At 42.5% G+C, this 24,736-nt stretch overlaps 1 protein-coding gene across 2 annotated transcripts in view; it reads left to right on the top strand.

Moving 5' to 3' along the window:
• The window catches only part of GEMIN5 (gem nuclear organelle associated protein 5), a 63,465-nt gene extending 41,153 nt beyond the window's left edge, over nucleotides 1-22,312 (top strand). Inside the window, exons 18-28 of one of the 2 annotated variants that reach the window (XM_061617464.1) lie at nucleotides 1,106-1,234; nucleotides 1,679-1,774; nucleotides 2,667-2,804; nucleotides 3,062-3,209; nucleotides 4,646-4,765; nucleotides 8,148-8,358; nucleotides 9,918-10,175; nucleotides 10,953-11,115; nucleotides 12,450-12,981; nucleotides 14,304-14,400; nucleotides 21,533-22,312. In XM_061617464.1, the coding sequence (XP_061473448.1) occupies nucleotides 1,106-1,234; nucleotides 1,679-1,774; nucleotides 2,667-2,804; nucleotides 3,062-3,209; nucleotides 4,646-4,765; nucleotides 8,148-8,358; nucleotides 9,918-10,175; nucleotides 10,953-11,115; nucleotides 12,450-12,981; nucleotides 14,304-14,400; nucleotides 21,533-21,700 (2,060 nt within the window). In that variant the 3' untranslated portion in view covers nucleotides 21,701-22,312. The remainder of the gene's footprint in view (nucleotides 1-1,105; nucleotides 1,235-1,678; nucleotides 1,775-2,666; nucleotides 2,805-3,061; nucleotides 3,210-4,645; nucleotides 4,766-8,147; nucleotides 8,359-9,917; nucleotides 10,176-10,952; nucleotides 11,116-12,449; nucleotides 12,982-14,303; nucleotides 14,401-21,532) is intronic. The other variant, XM_061617465.1, reaches the window with a different exon arrangement.
• The last annotated feature ends 2,424 nt before the right edge of the window (nucleotides 22,313-24,736 follow it).

Genomic DNA, 24,736 nt, shown 5'->3' with positions numbered 1-24,736 from the left:
GGCCCAACACAACTTCTAATTCTCCAATTCATATTTTATTATTTCTGTGTAAAGTGCCTCCAGCACCATTTTGTCTAACAGGAATGTCTTTAGGTGTTTTGGCATGGGCTGCCAGAATTACTTCCTGTATTCAGCTTATGGGAGTACTGGTAACCCAGGAACAGTCAGAAGAGAAACGTTTTGCCCTCTTTTCCGTTTTCCTCACCCTGTTTTGCTTTCTGCAGTTTTAACATCTGGTACATATTAGGCTGCCACTCAAACCTCTAATTCAGCCTTCCCCATCCTGATGCCCTCCAGATGTTTTGGACTACAAGTTCCATCATCCCTGACTATTGGCCATGCTGGTTGGGGCTGATGGGAGTATTAGTAGTAGTATTCATTAAATCTCTATCCTGCCCTTCCTCCCAGAAGGAGCCCAGGGAGACAAAACAAGAGACAACTCAACATCTCAGAGACAAAACATCTTTAAAAACAAACTTAAAGAAATCTTTTTTTAAAAAAATAAAAAATCTTTAAAAGCAATTCTAAAATGGACAGAGACTAGGATGAGACCTCTACTTAAAAGGATTGTTGAAAGAGGAAGGTCTGCAGTAAAGATAATAAGATAAGAGATGGCACCTGTCTAATATTCAAGGGGAGGGAATTCCAAGGGTAGGTGCCACTACACTAAAGGTCCCCTTCCTGTGTGTTGTGTGGAATGGACCTTCTGATAAGTTGGTATCTGCAGGAGGCTTTCAACTGCACAGCATAGGGATCGACTGGGTATATAAAGGGTAAGACAAACTTTCATGTTTCCTGGTCCCAAGCTGTACAGGGCTTTGTACACCAAAACCAGAACCTTGAACTTAATCTGGCAGCTAATGGACAGCCATTTTAGTCCAAAACATCTGGTGGGCACCAGGTTGGGGAAGGCTGCTCTACCTCTCAAATGATGACATCTTGCCATAGACAGATTTGAAGTTAATTTTTCCCTCCCTATGAATACATAAGCATGTCTTGCCCATATATCCTGTATAACATGTTTTGAAAATGGATTTCTTGAAGTTTGTGCGTGGAGATTCCCATTTGTAGTCTATTTATTATATTATAGCAACTCTCTTTTCAGGATCAGATGCTTCTACAAAGAGGAAAAAGCCTCGTTCCATCCTACCTCTCAGCACATCTATGGACCATAGGCCAAAAGAAGAACTACACCAGGACTGTTTGAGACTAGCGAGTTTCTTACACTCGAAAGGTATAGGCAGGAAATGAGAGTAGAGGTTTCTACCTTTTTCTGTGCCCAGGTAGAGTGTGAATACTGTTAAATAAGGTTTGTCCATGATGTGTAAAGTAGGCCAGAGTATCTTTAATATATCTTAATTATATGTGTGAAAAATAAACTGTCATTCCAGAGATTAAGCAGAAAATCTACTCGTACTCAATTTGAAGTCCTTCATTTGTAAGAAGGATGTGCATATATGAGAGTGGCATATATCTCAATCTGAGTGGCAGTTTGGAATCTATTCATGAGTTGTTATTAAAGTAATTGCAGTTTGGGATAGCAAGCTTCGCAGATTTCTTTCTATATTAATGGTGCTTTATGAGTAATCAAGAACTGTAAAACTATTTAAAACCTTTCCCTCATGAGGATCATGAATATGTACATGTGAAATAGAATTTTTTGTTTTCTTCCCAATAGGTTTGAATGAAAATTTATCCTCTTGTTCAAGGGATCCTGTCCATTTGGGGCTATTCACAGATAGACCAGCCCTGTACAGGATGATGGAAACAGAAGGTTAGTCCTTGAATCTTCTCAGGTTTTCCCGCTTGCTTTTGAGAGAAATGGATGAAAAGTATGGTGTGATATCTAGATGTTTGTGTGGTTATCACACACTATAGGTTGTAGGATGTGATTTGTAGCAGAATCTGATAGCTCCTAGATGCTAGTGAATCCATCAGGCTCTCACTTTGAAATAAAAAAGTTCTTCTAGAGATCATGCTGTTGTAGGCTAGGAAGTCTCAAGTTGAACCCATTCTGCTAGGGCTTTATAGATCAAAATAGTGCCTTGATCTGGGTCTGTGTATGGAATTCTGCAGAAAACCAGTATAGTCCTTGAATTACTGGTATATGTTTCCTGGCAGTCCAACTTCCTCAAATCAACTGCCATAATATATATCTGTTGAAGTTTCTGGGTGGTCATAAAAGATGACCCCAAAGCAAGAGTTGTACAGTGCTAAATGTATGACAAATTATGTAATATTATTCCAGCTACAGAAAACAAGAATGTAGCGCGTGTAGGGGGGGGGTTAAGTTGGGAGTGACGTCTTTTTTACCACAAAACTGAGGACCTAACAGTAGATAGCTGGCGATAGACTTTGTTTTCAAATGCAGATTTGAGGAATTTTAGCATTGCTCTTGTTTCGTTGTATGCATTGTTCAATGCCTTGTGTGATACAAACCAAGAAGCATTCTACCAATGCAAGGATTACCACTAGTGCAACAGGACTCCCCCCCCCCGTATGCACCCTGCACCCTCCCCAAATCTGCTCCAGATGGTTCGGGAAAACACTAGATTTCGGGGGTGTGAGAGGAGAGGGTAGAAAGTCCCGTTGTACAAGTGGAAGTCCTTGCGCTGATGGAGCCCTAACTTAGCACTACATTGAAGACAACCTTTGTTTCCCATCAGGAAAAAGTCACTTAGAGAATGGACATCCAGAGTTATTTCAGCAGCTCATGCTGTGGAAAGGAGATCTAAAAGGTGCTCTCCAGTCTGCTGCAGAAAGGGGAGAGCTGACAGACCAACTGGTGGCCATCTCACCAATGGGTATGCTATGGCATCCAAAAAAACAGTATCTGCTGCTTTGCTACCAAGCAAGCTCATTCCAGACCTATCGAAGCCAGGTTACCCAGGTGGTTTAGTGGGTGGTCTCTTGAGACTGGGTAATTCTAGTGCTTTCCCCCCAATAACTAAGACATTTGCATTGTGTTACATGCCAAGACAAGAATGGTTTTTACTATTTCTTATCATATGTGCTCACTTCATTCCTTTGTTGTATTATAATGTTGTTGTTACTGTTTTAGCTGGCTATCAAGCCTGGGCTTGGGCAGTAGAAGCCTTCGCAAAGCAGCTGTGTTTTCAAGAGCAGTATGTCAAGGCCGCGTCCCATCTCCTCTCCATCCATAAAGTGTATGAGGCTGTGGAGTTGCTGAAATCCCATAACTTTTTCAGGTCATTGTTCTCCTGTTGTTCTGATGGGTTTCAATGTAAAGAGATGAGAATCTCTTATTTGGAATGGGGAAGGGTCTGAATTGTCAGTTTGTCCTCTTGGGCTTGAAGGTAATGTTATTGAGCTACAAAATCGGAATGTCAAAGATGACAGAGTAGATGACGAGAAGAGATCACCTCTACTTTTGTATCAGTCTGAGATCTCCTTAGTATGTGGCGAATTGCTCTTTCAGTCTCTGTTACTTATTGGCACTTAGTTTTTATCTTTCTTATTTTTAATTTTCATTTTTATTGGCATTTATTTTTATTTTATTTATTTAGCTTGCTCTACTAGTGACTATGAAATACTCAGGGCAGCTTACAACAATTTTAAAACCACAGAGTCATAATAATAAAGTCCGAGTGGAAAGACTACAACAACGACACAGCTGTGTATGTGTGTGGGTCTCCTCAAATAGCTGTTTTTTGCGCCTTTTGTCGCATTTATATAATGCCAAATTAACTATGTCCTCTGTGCAGTTCATAAATTTAAAATAAATAAAATGTAAATACAAAGAATTAAAACAAGCTTCATTAGCACAAAAATTAGTGTAAAACCACATGAAGCAGCACAAGATCCATAAATCAGCGCTGAACCCAGCAAGAGAGAGAACAAAATATTTCTGAAAACTAAAATATATTAAATCTTAACTGCTCCTAGGCCTTTTAATAATTAACACTGTGCAGTCCATCTTCTTTTATTCCAACTACTATATTACACTACCTTCCCTTTTCACTTCAATTTCTGGATATATAAAGAAAGAAGATAGCCGTGGATTTGACAATCCAGTGGCCTTTCCATAGAATGTTTTAAGTGGCAGTAGACCCCTTGATGGATATCAAGTCTAGCGCAAGGATTTAATAAACAGTTGTAACAGTACTGTGTAAGGAGCTAGTGCAGTTGCTTTTCTCACCTTCAATAACAGCAGGCATTGTGTTCTTCTCTCCCACCCTGCGAGGATGCTGGGCCAATTCACACGCACACATGCATCACCAAAAAGTACTGTCAACTGAGTACTTGTTTGTGCATGAGCCATTGCAGATTGTCATAGATGAGTTGTGTTGCCTGCTATACACTCAAATACAATTCTTTCAGTGAAAATCATTCACATATTCAGGAAAGTTGTCAACTTTTGAGTAATCATGATGAGAGATCAGCTGATGTATATACTAGGGTGGCCTGTGATAATAATACTCAGGCTACAGATGACAAGTTATTCAAGTTAGAATATTGCTACCTTAGTGAACATCTTAGCATTCTGATTTGGTGGAACCAATTCAGAACCATTGTTAGTATCAGCTTCCTTTTGAAGTGAAATAGACTTAAGTTGAAGCATATAAGATTATGTTTTAAAAAGTATGGTTTATCTAAACATTTTTTCTCCCCTCATTTGCTTCAGGGAAGCCATTGTGATTGCCAAGGCTAGGTTGCGTCCTGAAGATCCAGTTTTGAAGGATCTGTACACCAGCTGGGCAGCAGTGCTGGAGAAAGATGGCCATTATTCTATGGCAGCCAAATGGTATTGGTGCTAGCCAAATGTTCTTACTTTAAATTAGACAACTGTTTTGAATCTAAGAGCCAAGATTCCCTGAAGCATGTGGTTGTTTTAGGAGGCCCTTCCTGGAGGGAATGATCAGTTAATTTTCAAAGGGCTCTGGGGGATTTTCCGGCTGATAGGACTGGCGCTCCTGTCGAAGCCCTGGCTAATCTGTGGAATGCAGAGATGACCCGGGCAGTGGACACGATCGCTCCTGCGCGCCCTCTCCTTTGTAGAGCTCATACAGCTCCTTGGTATACTCTGGAGCTAAGAGCGATGAAGCAAGATAGGAGACGGCTTGAGTGGAGTTGGAGACGAACTCCCGACGAATGCAGTTATGCGCTGGTTTGTGCTTCTACCAAACGGTATGTAGGAGCGGTGAGGGCGGCGAAGAAACAACATTTCGCCGCCACTATTAAGGCATCTCTCTCCCGCCCAGCGGAGCTTTTTAGAGTTGTCCGAGGGCTACTCCATTCTGGCCCACAGGACATGGCAGATACATCGGTAGCCCGCTGTAATGAGTTTGCTGAGCACTTCCAGCATAAGATCTTATGCATTCGTCGGGACCTAGATTCCCATTTTATGACAGTTAGTCCTAATGAGGTGTCTGGAGCACAGTCTAGTCATATTTTGTTGGATGAGTTTCAGTCGGTTCAGTTTGAGGACGTGGACAAGGTGCTTGGACAGGTACGTGCAACCACTTCGGTACTTGATCCTTGCCCCTCTTGGCTTATAAAAACTAGCAAGGATGGAACAGCCAGCTGGGCCAAGGAAGTGATAAATGCCTCTTTACGAGAGGGAGTGGTCCCTGGCTGTCTGAAAGAAGCGGCGGTGAGACCACTCCTGAAAAAACCTTCCTTGGACCCAGAGGACTTTAACAACTATAGACCAGTGGCAAATGTTCCATTCTTGGGCAAAGTCCTGGAACGAGTGGTTGCTGACCAGCTCCAGGCGCTATTGGATGAAACCGATTATCTAGATCCATTTCAGTCGGGTTTCAGACCCGGTTTCGGCACTGAGATGGCCTTGGTCGCCCTGTGTGATGACCTATGTCGGGAGAGAGACAGAGGGAGTGTAACTCTGTTGATTCTCCTTGATCTCTCAGCGGCTTTTGATACCATCGACCATGGTATCCTTCTGGAGAGGCTCGCGGAGTTGGGTGTTGGAGGCACTGCTTGGCAGTGGTTCCGCTCCTACTTGGCAGGCCGTCTCCAGAAGATAATACTTGGGGAACATTGCTCGACCCTGTGGGTTCTCCAATATGGGGTCCCGCAGGGTTCGGTCTTGTCTCCCATGCTTTTTAACATCTATATGAAGCCGTTAGGTGCGGTCATCCGGAGTTTTGGAGTGCGTTGTCATCAGTACGCTGATGACACGCAGCTCTACTTCTCCTTTTCATCTTCTTCAGGTGAGGCGGTCGATGTGCTGAACTGTTGTCTGGACGCAACAATGGACTGGATGAGAACTAACAAACTGAAACTCAATCCTGATAAGACTGAGATGCTGCTAGTGGATGGTTTCTCTGGTCAGATGGTGGATACATACCCTGTCCTGGACGGGGTTACACTCCCCCTAAAGGATCAGGTTCGTAGTCTGGGAGTCGTTTTAGACTCTTCCCTGTCACTTGAGGCCCATGTAGCCTCGGTGGCACGGAATGCGTTTTACCAACTTCGGTTGGTAGCCCAGCTACGTCCCTATCTGAGTAAGGAGGACCTTACATCAGTGGTTCATGCTCTGGTAACCTCACGTTTGGACTACTGCAACGCGCTCTACGTAGGGCTACCTTTGAAGACGGTTCGGAAGCTACAGCTAGTGCAAAATACGGCGGCCAGACTGCTAACAAGAACTAAGCGGTCTGAGCATATAACACCTGTTCTGGCTCGCTTGCACTGGCTTCCAATATGCTACCGGGCCAGATTCAAAGTGTTGGTTTTAACCTATAAAGCCTTATACGGCGCGGGACCACGATACCTGCAGGAACGCCTCTCCCGTTACGAACCGGCTCGTACACTACGGTCTACTACGAAGGCCCTCCTCCGGGTCCCGACCCATAGGGAGGCCCGGAGGGTAGTATCAAGATCTAGGGCCTTCTCAGTGGTGGCCCCCGAATTGTGGAATAGTCTCCCCGAGGAAGTACGCCTGGCACCGACACTATTATCCTTTCGGCGCCAGGTTAAAACCTTTCTCTTCTCTGAGGCATTTTAATTTAAGTTATTTATGTAATTTCTATTTTAGATGGTGTATTTTTATATTTGTTATACTGACTTTGTAATTTTATTATTGTATATGTTGCTATGTTTGCCGCCCAGAGAGCTGTTTGCTAGTCGGGCGGGATATAAGCTGAATAAATAAATATAAAATAAATAATAAATAATTGGTGCAGAGTACTATAGAACTCTGGAAAACTATGATGCACAGATTGGAGAATGTGGTGGCTAGCTTGGTGCTGCTCATTTCATCCTAAACTTTGCTGTCGTCAGTGAGGTCTGCAGTAGTGGACGTGGCAGATACTAATAACTTCCCATCAGCTTCCCTTTAGGGAGATGATGATGTCACAACTGTGTTGCCGAACACTGTTCATGTGTGTCTGCAAACAGTTTGGTTTGCATATGGACTTAAATCTCATTTTGACATTCAGGATTGGAAAAGTGTAAGCAATAATTTTGGTGATCTTAAACTTCAAGAAGACAGAATGAATGGAGTGAAAGGGACTGTTTTATTCACTTGGTATCATTTCATTTGTGAATTGCTTCCCAAAAAATATCCTCAAGTGATTTTTAATAATCAAAACATACATAATGTTCCCCCAAGCCCAATACAGATAGAGTGGGATAAAAATCTCCATTTAAAGAGCTTGCTGGAAAAGGCAAGTCTTTATTAGGTGCCGAAAAGATAATAGAGATGCTACCTGTCTGATACTTAACTGGATGGAGTTGCCCAGAGTAGGTGCCACCATGCTAAAGGGCCAATACCTACATCATATTGAATGGATTGCCTGATGTGATGGTATCTGCAGGAGGCCCCCTCTTGCAGAGCAGAGTGATTGTTTGTATATATAAGGAACAAGACTGTTTTTTAGGTATCCTAGTCCCAAGCTATATAGAGCTTTGTACATCAATACCAGCGCCTTGAACTTAGCCCGGTGCCTAACGGCCAGCCAGTGCAATTGGTTTGGCAGTGATGTGACATGATATTCTACCCCAGTTAGCAGTTGAGCCGCTGCATTTCCACTACCTTAGACTTAGTTTATGACCTGAGAGGTCAAAAGGTCTTGAAATGAAGTACATTGTGCCAGCTATATCTGTTGGTGAACTTAGAGTTTCCTTCAAACCAAAGTAACACTTTCTTAATGGTTCCTTTTTAGTTATCTGGGAGCTGCCTCTCCCTATGATGCAGCCAAAGTGCTGGCTAAAAAGGCAGATACGACCTCCCTTAAAGCTGCTGCTGAGTTGGCTCTGATAGCCGGAGAGAAAGATCTGTCAATGATGTTCTCCTTCAGATGTGCCCAAGAGCTTCTGTCTTCCAAGAACTGGGTTGGAGCACAAGATGTTCTTCAGCAGCATGAGAGCTTATTGGTCAGTGTGCATTACTACTACTACAGATTCATCCATGATGCATCACTTGTGCAATCCTATACATGTTTGTTCAGAAGGTGGTGCTGTGTAGCCTTGCAAAGCCAAGTGATCATTCCTACTCGGTAGATCAAACATGATGATTTTTTTTTTTAAAAAAAGCTGACTTTTAAAAACTGCTTTCAGACTTTTTTTTAATCTATATTTGTTGAAAGTGGGGCAAGAGCAACTCCTGTTCGGGTTCTTTTGTTTGCATTCCAGAAGGGAGATAGAGTTAGGGTCCTCCATCTGGCTAGGCTTGACTACCTTTACCTGTGCTCTTCTCTACCTAACTTCCTTCTGTTGTAAACTGATATGCTCAGGGAAGCTGGCCTGCCCCTCCTTCCTTTGTTGTCTTCTTTAACTGTCTGAGAAGAGAGGAGACATCTTTGTCTTTGGTCTCTCTCCTGAGCCATGAGGGCAATACCTAAGTCTGGGCATTGCACCTCCAACTTAGTTAGAACTAGGTATGCCTCTGCTATCTATTAAGTATTTCTATAAATAAGGTAGCTTTTTCTTATTTTACTAAGTCTTAAGTCTCAGTGATTTAAGTGCAGGGTAAAAGCCTACTTCTTATTTAAATACACACACTGGCACACACTGGCACATGCAACTCAGAATGCTGAATTACTCTGTATATCCATAACAATACTGTGTCCTTTAAAAACAACCTGGTTTAAAATGGTATCTGTATGTAACTCAGAGAACATACTAAAGTCATAATTTCTTAAAAGCAGAATCCATGACCATCAAAGATGTTGAGTTAAAGCCTGTGTCAGCTATTCAGCATGGACATCTACCTTCTATTTCAAGAAGAAATACTGTTCTATTAGCACTTGCTTATGGGATGTTCTAGGCACTTATTCTTCATGTAAGTGCTTTTACTTAGTGTCGTGTGCGTATATAGAACAAAACAGAAATCCTTAGACTATAATCCTAAATGTACTTACTAAGGAATACTCCCCATTGAACACAGTGGTCTTACTTCTGAATAAACGTGCATAGGATTGTGCTGTTAATTTCACAATTGCATCCCTAAAGGGGGAGAGAGATTCTGTAGAGTAAAAGGCATGTGGGCTGGATTGATCTGGAATTTTGGATTATATCCCTGAACAGTATCAAAGCTCTATGTAGTTGCAAATAAACATTTTTAATAGCAACCAATTAGAATGCATGCTTTAGTAAATATATTAGAAAATGGGAAACTTGATTTTAAATTGCTTTCATTTGACCCTTTTTCTCAGCGTTGTAAAATTATATCAGTGCCATCCTATACTTGCCACAGTTGGGAAAAGTCTGCTAGCAGGATGTCTTCTGCTGTTTTTTGACACAGCAGAAAATATTTTGGATATTCAGGTTGCTGAAAACAATGTGACATTACATCTATCCTTCAACCATATAAACATTGCATCAAGTTTTATGAGTAATGGTCTTTCCCAGTCTGGGTTTGTTTTTCTCGTTTGTTTGCAAATGAATTAGTTCTTGGGTCTCTTCTTCCTCATGACCATGCTTTTCATCTGTAGGGACACAGACTGGTATTCTGCCTTAACGAATTGCTTCACAAGTGCCTTTCTGAAAGGAATCTGGTGGAAAACAGAAGCCCATCCATACCTTTCTACCACAGCTGGATAGTGAAGCAAGACTGCTCTTTCACAGAAATGGTGGCCAGCGTATGGCAGAGCATATTTGGTGTCAATACTGCTGAGCAGTCACAAAACCTACTTGAACAGTTGAGAACTATTGAGTATCCTACTACTACTAGCAACACTCATCCCAGGCAGGTAATTTTGTGTATGAGGTCTGTAGACTACCAGTACAGTCTCCGTAAGAAGCTTTTTCTCCCACAACCCACTGAGTTTCCCTTCCAGTACACATTTACCTGGGAGTGAGGCCTGTTAAATGCAGTGGGACTTGAGTTTGAGTAGACATGCATAGGTTGATTCTGGATATCAGGCTGGTTCCTTGATTGTCTGTCCCTAAGTTAATGGTGCAAGCTACATGCAGTGTCATTGGGTGGGGTGGGGAGAAGCTTATGTGGTAATAGGTTCTAGGGGTGAGGTGACAGCTTGACAAATGTAGGTTCAGTTCCTAACTGAGCAGGATGTGTGTTTTCTATTTCAAAACCATTTTTACCCTTGTAAAAGCTATGCTTGTAAGATAACCTCTGTGATCACCATAGCTGAAAGCATCAACATAGACAACTGGCCACTATAGCAGGGGTGGCTAACTTCTTTTGGTCCGCAGGCCACATTGATGCATGCTCAGCCCTCCAAGGGCAAGGTGTCAGAGGGGGCACTCAGGAGCGCCCAAGTTGGCACCAAATGCAAACCCCTCTTGCTAAGGTTCCTGATTTTTTCTTTGGACCTGTGGCTTTTCCCATCCAATTCCTGGCATCATATGACACTAGTGATGGGGCAGGTGGGTGTGGCTTGGGGGAAATGGCCTAGTGGGCCAAATTTGGACCCCTGCTGGAACAAATTTGGCCCACAGGCCAGAGGATGCCCACGTCTGATCTACAGAAACCTTTTGGGGGTTTATGTTTCCTCTTCCTTCTCTAGCTTTTGTTCCATATTTCTCATGATCTTACCCTGGCACTTCTAAGCCATCAGACTGCTTCCTGGGAGAAGGCAGTGAAAGCCATTCTTGGAGCTGTGACCCGCAGTTATGATGCTGGAAATTTTAGACTTATGCAAGAAATCTTCAGCCTCCTCCTTCCGACAGGTAAAAACTCATTATTCCTTTAGCTCAGTTTCCATGGAAACAGATTGAGGGTTTGAGTGTCAGTTTGGCACTGTCTCCATCCTATCTCCTCAGCCCCTTTGAGGGAAGGCATTCTGGTAACATTCCTGTAATTTTTCTTTTCTTGGATCCCATCATCATTTGCCACCTCAGTCTTCATTTTGTACATTAAATTAGCATATTTCAATTTGTCACTTTACCAATATTGAACAGTGGCTGTATTTGCACGTAATGGAAAGGCAAGGTTCTTGACTGAAGAACTGATACTGTGTGCACAACTCAGTTACTCCCACATTGCTGCTCCCTGGCCTGAACGGTAAACAAACCAGGAAGGGGACAGTTGTGTTGTGTTGGAACCTGAAATCATGCAGTTGCATTCAACTAAATAATTGCATGTGCAAAACAGCTTCTGCTAGTGCAACAGAACTTACCCTCTCCCTATGTGTCCCCCAGATCTTCTCTGGGGGTTCCTCTAATCCTCTGGAGAATAATGAGAGCACACGGGAAATGATTTCTTTGGATACAACCCATGGTTTGTTATGTTGTCATAAACCATGATCAGTAAGCCAGCAGCAAATTAATATATAAGTCTCTCTCTGTGTATATATATGTGTATGTGTGTGTGTATTTATTGTATATATAAATTTTAAAGGCAGAGTACTGCTTAAGTCATTCAGGTCCCTATATGCAGATCATGGACAATAAGGGTCATGTTCCAGAGAAATTGTCTTCAATATTGGAAGCCATACATTGTGAAAACCAAGTCATTTCTAAAATATAAATTAACATTCCATGCATCTGATCTTCTTTCCTTGTTCCAGCTGCCCTTCTGATTTTAAAAGGAATCACTACACCATAATGTGTTCCTTTTCTCCTCTTGTTGACTGCCAGAACAGAATTTGGCATAGCATTTTTTTAATTGTAGGTTGAAGACATGTCATCATGCAGGATGCTATAATAGTAGACCCATTCTACGTGGGAGTAATGTTCCAATCTTATTGTGAATAGGCCTTTTAGGCTGGCATTGTGAGGCATCCTGAGGGCCATTTCTCCACTTCTCATGCTTCAGTTCCACTAGCTGAAGTAGAATTGGCCACTTCTTAGTGATGTGGTTGCTTTTGGTTCTGCCGGGGGGGGTGTATGTGTTTTTCTGTGTTCTACTTATTTCGGTTACTTTTTGGAGCTTTCTCACAGACAAAAAATGGAAGGAATCTAGAGGGATGTTATATTAATCTGCAAAGTTACATGGTCTCTGCTTGGCTGATAGTAAGAGAACCAATGTTTCATTCCAACTGTGCATGTATTTTGTTTGGCAGGATGTGATCATCTAAAAGACAGGCTGGACAGCACAGACTTGCAAAGTGTGGCAGCCTACAAAAGCTTGGAGGCATTTAGGGCTTATGGCCATCTGTACGATCTCTGGTGGAACCCGCCTGTGGATTCTCTTGTTCTGGAACAAGCAGGGCTGGCCTCTGAGGCTTGCCCTCCTGAGCTGTCCACTCTTGGCCAGAGTAGCATCGAAAACACTTCTTCGGTTGAAGACACTCCAACTGAGGCTGAAATCAAGATGGAAGATGCATTTTCAAGAGGACATAATAATGGCACACTCTCAGAAACTGATTCAGTAGTCAGCTCGGGCCTATTAGAGGAGAGGCAAGCGACACTAAGGGCTTGTAGAGTGCTCCTTTCAGAAGAATATGCAGCAATCCAGAGTACAAAGAGAGAGATCTCTAGAATTCAGCATATGTTGGCTGACATGATCAGCCAGCATCAGAAAAACAACCTCCACCAAAATGCCACCAACAGGCTGGATTTAGAAGCTGAATCCCCAGCAAGCCAAAGTCAGAAGTAAGACTTATTAAAGACTTGGGGGGGGAGTGAGGGTGAGAGGGAGCTATACATGCATTTTCATGATCATGGTAATGCTCAAAGCTGACTGTGGAAACCCATTGAACTAGGGCCCACTTCATAAGTTATCTGATGTATGATAGTTGCAAAACAACCCCTCTCACAGGGTTAGCAACTGCAGTGTGTGTCTGGCCTACATGTAAGGCTGCTGGTGTGGGAACTAACCCTGCAATTGGGCTGAACTGCATGTGCTCACATATGTTACTGTTGCCACGTAGAGCCCTGACACAGAAGTTTCTTTTAGGGGGCTGCTACATTGTAGCTAGCAAAATGAGGTTACTGCAAAGAATAGACTGGTTTTGAAAAATTGAAAACATATAGTGAGGTCTCCATTGGTCCAGGAAGGAGAACTATTGAATACTTGTAAGTTTTAACATTTTCTTCTGTGTAGTCTTAAAGTGCTCTAGTTTTGAATCCTGGGCCATATGAAGTTGCAGAAACAGTTCCTCTAGTAGTGGCAGACTAGTTATTTGTATTCATGGGTTCCACAAATATGGCTTGACTTATGAGGCAGTTCCCTACTAATCCCTTCCCCCAAAGTCCTCTGGCATTTGTAGAGGGATACAGAAAGGTAAGAAAATGGCAGGAGTGACTCCAGGCCAAAGCACAACAAGAGTTTAGGAGGAGGGATCTTTCTGCTGGGCATCTTTCTTGCCAGAGATCGAAATGCACTTGCCTCTGGTAAATGGATTTGTGAATTCCTGATCCTGGTATATGGCACTGATTTAGGGTTTATATTGAACTAAATCATTATATAAGCATGATGACTTTTGTGGGTGTAACAGAATTTCCCCTCCTTCTCCCCACTCTCAGCATATTGAGTGGGAGAAGAAGTTCTGTCGCACTTGAAGAAGTTGATCCACATGTGCCGTGATTTAGTTGGATACAATGCATTGTGTCCAATGTCTCTTGACCTATAGAATAGGCATTAGTATTTATAAGCTATGGACTTCTCCACTTGGTTATGAGCCTTGGAGGGGGGACCTCAGCTGTGAATATATGCTACACTAACCTTGAGAGAAGCCTCTGATGCTCTTCACTAAAACATTTGATCTGAGTTTTTGGCCTCACACGTATTGCTGGGTAGCTTCCATAGTGCTACTTATTATTGAGAAGTCAGTTTCAAAAAGAACAATGGCAGAAAATTGTCAAGTCTTAGAATCGCATTTTAATTTCTTAATCAGACTGGTTAAGTGGCAGGTAGAGAATATAAATCTTTTTTTGGTATTTTTGGAAATGTGATACCCTAAATTTCTTTACAGTAAAGAACAAGTGGAAGAACCAGTTTCTCTGCCAGATTTGACAAAGCAACTTACAGAAGCAAATCAGAAGTTAGCAGAGTTTCCAGATAGTATAAAGGTAAGACTTTAATATTGAACAAAATCCTCCTGCTTTGTTGAGTTTCCCTGCTTTGATTTAACATAGTCGTTTGGCAGTGACAATTTGGCAGCAGGAGCTTGTAGATACCTTGACATAAGGAAATCAGGAGGTTTGGGTCCACTTGGAAGATGCATTTGAAGACGCTTGTTTTCTTGCAGCAGGAGTGGCTAACCTGTGGCCTACAGATGTTGTAGGACTGTAATTCCCATCAGCCCCAGGAATAATGGGAGATGTAGGTCCAACTACAGCTGGACAGTAAAATCCTATGCCTTACAGGACTAGTGTGTTAAAATAATCTCTGTAGCATTCTTGTGTTTCAGACTACTCTTCAGTTACAGTCTTGATTCTGTGGTTGGCCAAAAAAACCTGGCTTGCAGCTAGTATTGCATTTATTCTCCTTCCACTTGCTGGAGTAGAGCTTCAAGCTGGAAAACTGATTGAACAGTCTTAAAATAAACCACTCTAGAATAGACAAGTGTTTGCTCATAGGCTATGTTCACTTGGCTCTGGCAGCTTTGTCAACACTGAAGGTCTGTACAGCTGAAAAGGAGCTGTTGGCCTTACCTGAACATAATTTCTCCTGGAGAACAGACCATCAGATGGGAAACAGCGACACCTAGCATCAGCAGGCAGGAATCATATGTTTTTGAGGAAGTAGGAACCCTCGTGAGACTCCAGACCATTCACTGACAAATGGCCAAAAGGATACTCCAATGGTGAGAACTTAATGCATGCTTAAAGGAGAAAGAAAATCAGAGACAAAAACAAGGCAAAAAACCTATACATTAAGCAATACTACTTCCTCTTAAAACCAAAAAAGACAACTAAAAAAACAGAACAAATTGTCATTTATTCTATGAAGCAAAGCCTCAGAAAATATCGAGAATAAAACACTTATCAAACGTCTTATATAACCTTAACGTGAACTAAAAAACAAATTAAAAAGAATTATGTTACTCACAACCTCAGGCAGCCCATTCTGTGATTACATACTTCCTCCAACAGGTGGGTCCTGATGGTCTGTTCTCCAGGAGAAATTATGTTCAGGTAAGGCCAACAGCACCTTCTCCCTGGAGAACAGCCCATCAGGTGGGATGTACCAAAGCATCCGAAGACAAATGTATTTTATCGTGCTTTATTGTACGCCGCCTAGAGTGGCCATTGGCCAGATAGGCGGCCTATAAATTAAAGTTTATTATTATTATTTATTAAATGGTGGGAACTGTCTGAGACTGATCAGGAAATCACATAGAAGACTATCAGATATGTGTCAGGTATAAATGGTAACATGCTGTAGCATGCGCTTGCCGAATGTAGCTTCTGCAGATGCATATTTATCTTGTAGTGGGAGATAAAAGTATTTGGGGACTACCAGATAGCTACCCTGCAAATCTCCCAAGGGAGCGTTGACGACAAAAGCAGCAGAAACCGCTGCCGCCCTACTAGAGTGGGCTATAACATGTGAAGGAACAGGAAGGTGCAAAGACTTGTAAGCCAAACTAATGCAAGCTTTAAGCCAGCCAGCGCGGGTGGCGGATGATACGCGCTTACCCATAGACTTTGGGTGGAATGACACACACAGCAATTCACTCTGTCGAAACTCTTTTTCATTGAACATAAACCTTGGTGCTCACCAGACGTCCAGCAAGTGCCACGCCTTTTCATGTGGATGGATTGGAGTGGGGCAGAAGGTAGGAAGAATTAGTTCTTGTTGGCGATAAAACACTGTGTTCAACTTAGGGATGAAAGATGGATCCGTATGAGGAATTACTCTGTCAGCGTGGAAAACACAGAGGTGTTTGGCCACTGAAATTAATTCAGAAATTCTCTGTGCCAAGGTGATTGCCACCAAGAAAAGAACCTTCAATGAGAGTATATGTAGCGATACTGCGTTCAAAGGCTCAAATGGTGGGAGCTGGAGTGCCTGCAGGACTTTATGGAGATTCCACATGGGGAAACTATGGACAACTGGTGGACAAGAGGCAGCTGCCCAACAAAGAAAAACTTTCACAGGTGGATGAGACCCAGCTGTTCCTGAGGTATAAAGTGACAAGCCCGAAGAAATCCTGAGACATGTTGGCATAAGGTATTCACTTTAAGGCCCAGTTGGAGGCCATCTTGCAAAAATTCCAGAACGTGAGGAATCTGTGCCTTAGAAGGATGTAGGTCCTTATGTGAACACCACATTGTGAAGGTTTTCCAGGTTGACTGGTATATCCTTCTTGTAGAAGACCACTGTGTTGCAAGGAAGGTATCAGTTATGTCTGAAGAGAGCCTAGAGCATCTCAGGAACTGGCACTCAAGTGCCATGCCATCAGTTTCAGCCACGCGGGTTCTGGATGAAAGACTGGACCCTGTGAGAGGAGGTCCCACTGTGGGGGCAGCCTCCATGGAGCAGCTGTTGAGAGACGGAGGAGGTCTGAAAACCATAGACAGCAAGGCCAGAATGGCGCTACTAGGATCAGCTCTGCCCTCTCTACCCGTTGCAATGAGGGCATTGGGGAAAAGGAATACAGTAGCCCCTGAGTCCAGAAACCCCCCAACGATCTGACTGCCATTGCTGAAAAGACCAGACTATAGAAGGTTGCCTGGGCCAGAAGACCTGGCCTCCTTGGCAACCCCCTTTAATCCATGTTGGACAGACTCAGGAGAACTGAACACTGTGGGCAGCTAGGTCAGTACAAGATGAGAAGTCACCAGGAGTAAAGAAGGCTAGGCATAGAGTAGATTGCCAGAAAAGTGTTAACTATCTCTACTTCCATCTTGAAACAGCTAGTGAAGGAGCAGGGAAAGACAAGTGTTGTGAATCAAGACAAACAGATCTGCAGATGGAGGACCACACTTACAAGCAACTGGTGGAAAACCTTGTAATGGAGTTTGCATCCCCATAGCCCCACTTGTTGCCTGCTAAGCAGGAACACTGTTAAGTTCCCTGCTTAAGCCAGTGAGAATTGTAGGGACGCCTGGCTCCAGGGACTAAAGGACTGGTTGAAGACTCGTCAGCAGAATACGCCCCTATGGGGGATGAGCCAAGTAAAGAGCAGAGTGATGTCTGTGCTACATGTTAAGCTTGAGGCCCAGTGAAATGATTCCTCTGAGCAGCTTAACTGTCTTGAAGAACACTACAACCAGATTGCATTAAGTAGATTGCAGAGGCGTGTCGGGCATGTTAAGATGGGACCATGCACACCAAGATGGTGGCCATTGTCACCCATTTAAAAAAACAAATTCTCAGAAGCACCAGTGAATCACTAGACCAGGTCTAGATGGTTCATAGGCCCCTGGGGTGTCTACTCAAGCCTGACTAAGATGCCAAAGAGAACCTTGAAAACAGCATGGCTTGATGCACTGGAAATGTCATGGTGGAGTAGACTCCAACTTAACGTTTGTAGCAAACATGGTTAACTGACCATGCTGCCTGACTAGCACTACATCATATGGTCACCTTGTAAAATTCAAAAACCATTTGAAGAAGAAACCAGTTGCAAGTTTAAACGACTTGATGAATTCTGAAATGAAAAGAACGTCTCAGACTGTTGCCCTCAGAAAACCAATCATAATTCAGAAAACCAATCGTAATTCCTAATGGAGTTTCTTCGTTATTGAGTTCCTGGCAGAAGAAGAAGAACATTGCACCTCCATGGAATCCACAAGTTACACAGAGAAGGAGCCAGCAGCTTGGCTGGGTCCAAGAAGAAAAGGGAAATATGTGGAAGGCAAGGCCAGCAGAGGTCACCAGATGCGATGAACGCTCTGACTGCAAAAATAGGGGCAAAATGCTTTGAAAGACCTTAGCCACCTGAAACTGTGAGGGCGCACTGCTGCACTCATGTCCTCCTTCCAAGCCTCTCCTGGACATATGGGGCTGCTGGAGAGTCAGCCACAGGAAGTAAGTATCCAGGGACATATTCTGATGAAGAACCTGTGCAGTAACCAATCCAGAGGACTACCTATCAGAATAAAAAGAGTAAAATCAAAGTTATTTATTTCTCTTTTAACCACTGAAAAACTGAACTGCAGGTAGGGAAGCCAAATGTCCTTACACATATGCCAAAGTGTGTAACCCTGAGTCAAGTTACACAAATTGAACAGTGAAGTAAGCCTTACCAAAGGCTGAATTGTTTTGATAAATTTAATATGGAATTTAAAACTGTTGTAAGTCATCCAGGGACCTGCAGATGAAGGTCACGAGTTGACTGAACAAACATATATGCCAAGGTAACTTTAAGCCTAGTTACACAAATTGAAGAACAGTGAACTAAGCCTTACCAAAGGCTAAATGGAATTTTAAATTTTCTTAAGTTACCCAGAAACCTGCTGGCAAAGGGCAAGACTTAACCAAGCAATCTGTTTAATTTACGATATCTTGCTAAGTTATGTTTACCCAGGAGGATAACCGGGAACCCCCTAGATCTTCCAAGGTTCCAAGGAAGTTCCTGGATGAATCCAGTTATTTACTCAGACAGTTATGAAGGGCTGCAAGTGTTCAGAGAAGCAAACTGGAGCTTTGCATTGATGCCCTAGAAATAGATAGGGCAGAAAACCTCATGAAACTCATAAGGCTGTATTCAGCTTAATTTACTTATCTTGCTTATTTATGTTTTCCCACTGGGATGACAGGAAGAACCTCCTCCGTAAGGAAGTCACTGAATAAATCCAAACATTTATACAAGGGCTGCAAAAAAATTACACAGTTATGAAGAGCTGCAACTGTTCAGAGGACAGACGAGCTTTGGGCTGAAACCTATAAAGCAATTCAAATACCCTCACTACGCTGAGCCCCCCTTATGATGGGCTGCAAAAATTTACACAGACAGTTATGAAGGGCAGCAACTGTTTGGAGGAACAGACTGGAGCTTTGAGCTGAAGTTCATGAGGCATTTGTATATCTTCACTACACTGAGGCCCCAAGAGGAGCCACCAGGTTATTCTACTGTTGCCTCTGTAAATGTCCTGCTGTTCAGGCCTAGGGAGAACTGGACCATTGAGCTGAGGCTCATGAGGCAATTCATATGCCCTCGCCACACTGAGGTCCTCTGGAGGAGCTACCAGGATGTTATAGTTTGCCTCTGGAAATGGCCTGCCACTGTTCAGTTCTTGGGACAACTGAGATTTTGAACTGAAGCCCATGAGGCAATCCATATGCCCTCACCACACTGAGGCCTCCTAGAGGAGCCACCACATTATTTTCCTGTTGCCCCTGGAAACAGCCTGCTGCTGTTCAGGCCTAGGGAGAAAGGGAAACGGGTCTCTTAGAAATATTGAACCTGCTGTTCTAGTGCTTCCAATAAAAAAGGCAGAAGTGGACCTTGAAGAGGTCGCTGCAGTAATTCATTTGAAAAGGCCCCCAAAAGGGCATTGAGCTGGGCAAGCCTCAGGAGACAAATGCAAAATTTGAGGATGGGGTGGAAGTGGAAGTGGGTGAAAGTCTCTGGCAGATGACTGAGGCAGGAGATGTTCAATGCAGTCTCCATCAGCAACTGAATGGCTGCCACATGCAGACTGTTCCATGGCTGGATGTTCTGGCGTGCCACTGTACAGAGCTCTCTTAGTGGCCTTGGTAACAGTGGACTGCAGTTGTGCCTGATGAGGTTTGTCATTTGCCTTATGCTATGCATTCTCAGTAGCGTGAGCACAAAAGGCACTTTGCCATGTTTTCTCTTTTTAAGTGCCTTTTGTGCTGTAGTGTGGAAGTTGAAGCAAACACCTTAGGGGTGTGTGCCACAGAGGTGGAAGACACTGTCCAGAAGAATTATGCTATTGGCATCATCTGGTATGACTGTGCCACTCTGGGCATCAGCGGCATGAGATACAGCTGCCATGACAGCACAGCTCAACTCACATGCACGGGTGGAGGGCACGGAGGAAGCTTATAATACTGGCTGCTCAACTCGCACACACTGGTGGGGTGTGTGGAGGAAGCGTATTTCAAGTGGCCACTAAGTCGGTATCGAGTGGATACTAATTCAGTCCCCCAGTTAACTTGTCCTGTGGCAGACCAGGAAGAATTGAGAAAGGAGGGTGTTTTGTTTTTTTAGAAAAAGAACACACAAGGGACAAGTCTGAGGGTTGTGAACACAGGAGGGACAGACTGGAGCCTTGTGATGAGAGGAAAAAACAGCTTTTTTTTAACCAAGACACGTTGGAAATCAGGTTGGAAATTAGGACCTCGCAGACAGTAAGACAAGCAAACTACAGAGAAAACAATGATTGGAAAAAGGGGGGTGAGTGCTTTAAGCGTGAAAAAGGCATGAGGTGTGAAAAACGGCTATAAGAATAAAATGGTATCCAGTGCGCTGCCAATCAGAACAAGCACAGGAGTTGAAAAAGAAGCCATTGTGTCGCCGCTCCACTGAGTAAGGTGGGGAAGGGGGGAGAAAGGAGAACTCAGAGCAAAACCCCAACAAGCTTAGGATAAGAAAGGGTGTTTTTTTTACCTCATATAACAAAGGGAAAGAGCTCACAAAAATGAAGAAAAGTAACTTCCCCAAGGAAAGATAACACAGGAGAAGGGGATATTGGGTTCAAATTAAACAGGTTTCAAAAGTTTAGAAAAAACAAAGCTAGTTAGGAGCGAGAGAATACAATCCACCTAGACACAGGAATGGTCTGGCGTCTCATGAGGGTTGCTACTTCCTCAAAAACCATGACACTAAGAGACACTCTTGCATATCTGATCGGCTGTTCTCCAGGGAGAAACTTCTTACTGCAGTGTTACAGGGGTAGCTTTAAATTCTTGTGCTTTTTGGAGTAGTACTAAATTTAGTAATGTCATTGTACCTTAATTGGTTATATTAGGCAGGTACCGTCACTGTACTCTTTTCAGTACTTGCTTAAAACATTGTGTGGGCAAGTCTATAGAGGCAAGTAGTTATTTCAATTTTAATCTCTTTAGTCTACTGTTAAGTGATTAAACATTTGAAATAATTAAAATTGTCTAACTGTTTATTTTAATCCTGTAAACTGCTTGGTGGTTTCATTAAAATCAAGCTGTATACAAGTTTCATTAAATAAAAATAAAATTATGTAAGACTGAGCAGTATGGTAAGGTATTACTTTACTTGGAACTGCACAATAGTTTCTAGTATGCAAAAATCTTTTTCTTTTACAGGCTTTTCCTTTCCCCGATGTATTGGAATGCTGCCTTGTTGTGCTTCACATGAGTGTCCAGCACCATCTAGATATGGTTCCAGAATTACAGCAGTATTCATTAGACCTCCTTAGAAAATACAGAGAAACTCACATCTGTAAAGAAGCTTGCAGGAAGTTCTTTACATAAATCTCCTGCTGCTTCCTTTTTTCCCCTTTATGTGAAGGACTGTTACATTTGAAGTATATTTCATTCAAGAATGAATGAGTAAGAGACTGTTATACAGTCATGCTGGTCTGTCAGTGGGATCTTAATGAAGCAATGTGCAAAAAAAGCCACCAAAAACAAACCTTTCATTTTTTCCAGTGCTGTCAGCTCATTTTCTACTTTAAGACAAAACTATACAGAGGGATTCTCTATTATACATAGTTTAAGTGAACTATCTGGCCATCTCTTCAAGTAGTAAAGGGATTGTGGACAATGTGTCAAATAAAAATAGTATATGTTCTAAAACTGAAGCTTACTCTTTTATTCATAAAAAGATTTGCAAATATTTTGAGGACAGATGCTGGCTACTGTGTAAAATGGAAATGGCAGAGGGACCCTGTAAAAGTGCTACTATGAAAGATACAAAGCAGTTGACCACTCATCATCCCTGCTATAATTGCAACTTTATGTGAAAAAGTCATGCTAAAAGTGGGACAGAAGAATAAACCCATGTAGTTGTGAAGTTAGTTTAGTGTAGTTTGGGTTAAGTCTTCATATTATACAGCCACGAGAGTGGCTGTATACTGTAGCCAGCGTGGGTTTTTCACATTCCGCAATGTGAAATTGAAAATACCCCCCATGCCATTCTGATGCTTCCCATAAGCTCATTTCAAAATAATAAAACCTTACAAAACTTACAGTCCTGAACTCAGAAATGCTTGCTGAACAACCCTCTCAATTTTCATGGCGATGCACAAAACAGTCAGAGACAATAGAGAGTTCAAAGTCTAAAAAGAGAGAAAAAGACCCCAGAGCCCTTTTGGACTTTTTTCTCTGAGAGTTCTCATAATCTGTTGAAATTCATTAAAAATCAGCCATGCTCACAGAGTACCTGTAATCCTAATAGTGACCTTGCCCCATATTCTGACCGTCATCTTCTGCAGTTTAAAAGTTAAAAAAAAAATGCCAGGCTGATTTTTAATTAATTTAAGAAATTTTGGCTTGAAGCCAATGATAAATCGGGGCATGCTCAGGAAGAACCAACTGTCAGTGGTCTAAAAGCCTCACAGCTGCTGAGTTTAGCTAATAGGGGCCACACCCACACCAGACTTGATTTCACTTGAGACAGTCATGGCTTCCCTCAAAGAATCCTGGGAAGTGTAGTTTGTGAAAGGTGCTAAGAGGAGACTCCTATTCCCCTGAGAATGGTTTAACAGTCAGCCACTGATTGAAGGTCTGTGAGAGGAACAGGGCGTCTCCTAGCAACTCTCAGCACCCTTCACTAACTACACTTCCCAGGATTCTTTGAGAGAAGCCATGATTGGCTTTGAGCCATGGCTTTGAGAGAAGCCATGATAAATTGTTTTAAATTGTGTTTTAATTTGTTTTTAAAAGATGTGTTTTTAAATTTGTATATTTGTTTTTAATGTTTTTAGTTATTGTAAACCGCCCTGAGAGCTTCAAATACAATAAATAAATAAATGATTGTCCAAACTGTAATAGAGGCCTGGTGTGGATGTGGCCAGGAACAGCTTTGTTTTAAATTTGGGTGGGAGGTAGGGTTGCCAAGTTCTGGGCCTGAGGCTGATCCTGTATCTTTAGAAGAGAAAGTCAGCCATGTGCAGGTGTTCTTGAAACATTGTAATGGGAAAAACCACAAGGTGGAATTCTCCCCCCTGCACAACATTTAAAGATACAGAAGACCTCTTGGTTGCCAGGCCCAGCCCAAATCTCCACACAGCCATGAAGCGCACTGGGTGACCTTGGGCCAGTCACTGCCTCTCAGCCTCAGAGGAAGGCAATGGTAAAACCACATCTGAATACCATTCACCATGAAAACCCTATTCAAAGGGTTGCCATAAGTCCGGTCGACTTGAAAGCAGTCCATTTCCATTTTCAAACATGATTGTACAGAAATAAATCCCATTTAACTCAAAAAGTATGCAAATGACCAAACCCACCCACCATTCTTCTCCTTCCTATCCCCTCCCTCTTGCCCCTTCCCTCCCTTTCCTTTGCCCCTCCCTCCTCCTCCCCATGGTCAGCTTTACCTATCCTAAGCATGATTGCAGGGGAGTAAATCCCACTGAACTCAATAACCATGCGAATGACCAATCCATTCTCTGCAAACCTGCACAGGATCCCATTTCTTACCTCCCAGATTAAGAAGCAGGGAAATTCACTAAGAGGCAAAAAACCTTGTGGTTTAAGAACGTACCTATAGCCCACAGATATTTCTATCAAACTTTAAAAAGCAGGGAAATTGGGCAGCTATAGTGAATGCACCAGGGGAGCAGGACACTCTCTGAGATATTGTACTGCCCTACAGATATGTCAAAATGCAAACACAATTTGGGTTGGTCTTTCACAGTCCAATCCACTTCCTGTGTAGCTTGGAAGAATTTGGTAACGTGCCTCTGAGCATATGGTGAGTGGTGGCAACACCTGTAATCAGCCCAAATAATAGAAAGACAGGTGCTGTGCTGATCTTTTAGCAGGGAGGAAGCAACATTATTAAGACAGTTGATATAGTTCAGATGGTCACTTTAAATATGTCTCATTTACTTTGCAATTTTAGTGAAGTTTCCTATAGGAAATCATTTTCTTTTGCTTTTATTTCTATGAATATGTGAAGTACAGCAACACTGCAAAATTTACACTAAAAAAAACGCCAAACTTAATTGACTTCTGCAGAATAGTCTCCAGTGGACTTCAGAAGTGTCTCAATTTGTATAAGATAAAACAGTGGGAGGTGAAATATATTCTAGCAAAATTCTAGGTGTGCTCTATGTTTTTAATTGATCGTGAACACCTTGCCTTAAACAAAGTGGTTTAAACATAGCAGGCTGAAAACATGCATACTCTTTTTTCCAACAGCTAGAGTCATTGTTGAAGTAGCAACATATTGGAATCAGTCTGATTTTACATCAAACTGCAGTTTCAGATTCAAATGCACCCAAAATAGAAATAAAACATAACCTCCAGTTTGAAACACAAAAGGCTGTCTTAGCCATCATA

Source organism: Rhineura floridana, chromosome 3 (genome assembly GCF_030035675.1).
Source record: "Rhineura floridana isolate rRhiFlo1 chromosome 3, rRhiFlo1.hap2, whole genome shotgun sequence".
NCBI classification, from domain to species: domain Eukaryota; kingdom Metazoa; phylum Chordata; class Lepidosauria; order Squamata; family Rhineuridae; genus Rhineura; species Rhineura floridana.
The sequence above is the reverse complement of the archived record's forward strand: the minus strand, read 5'-3'. Positions and strand labels throughout refer to the sequence as shown.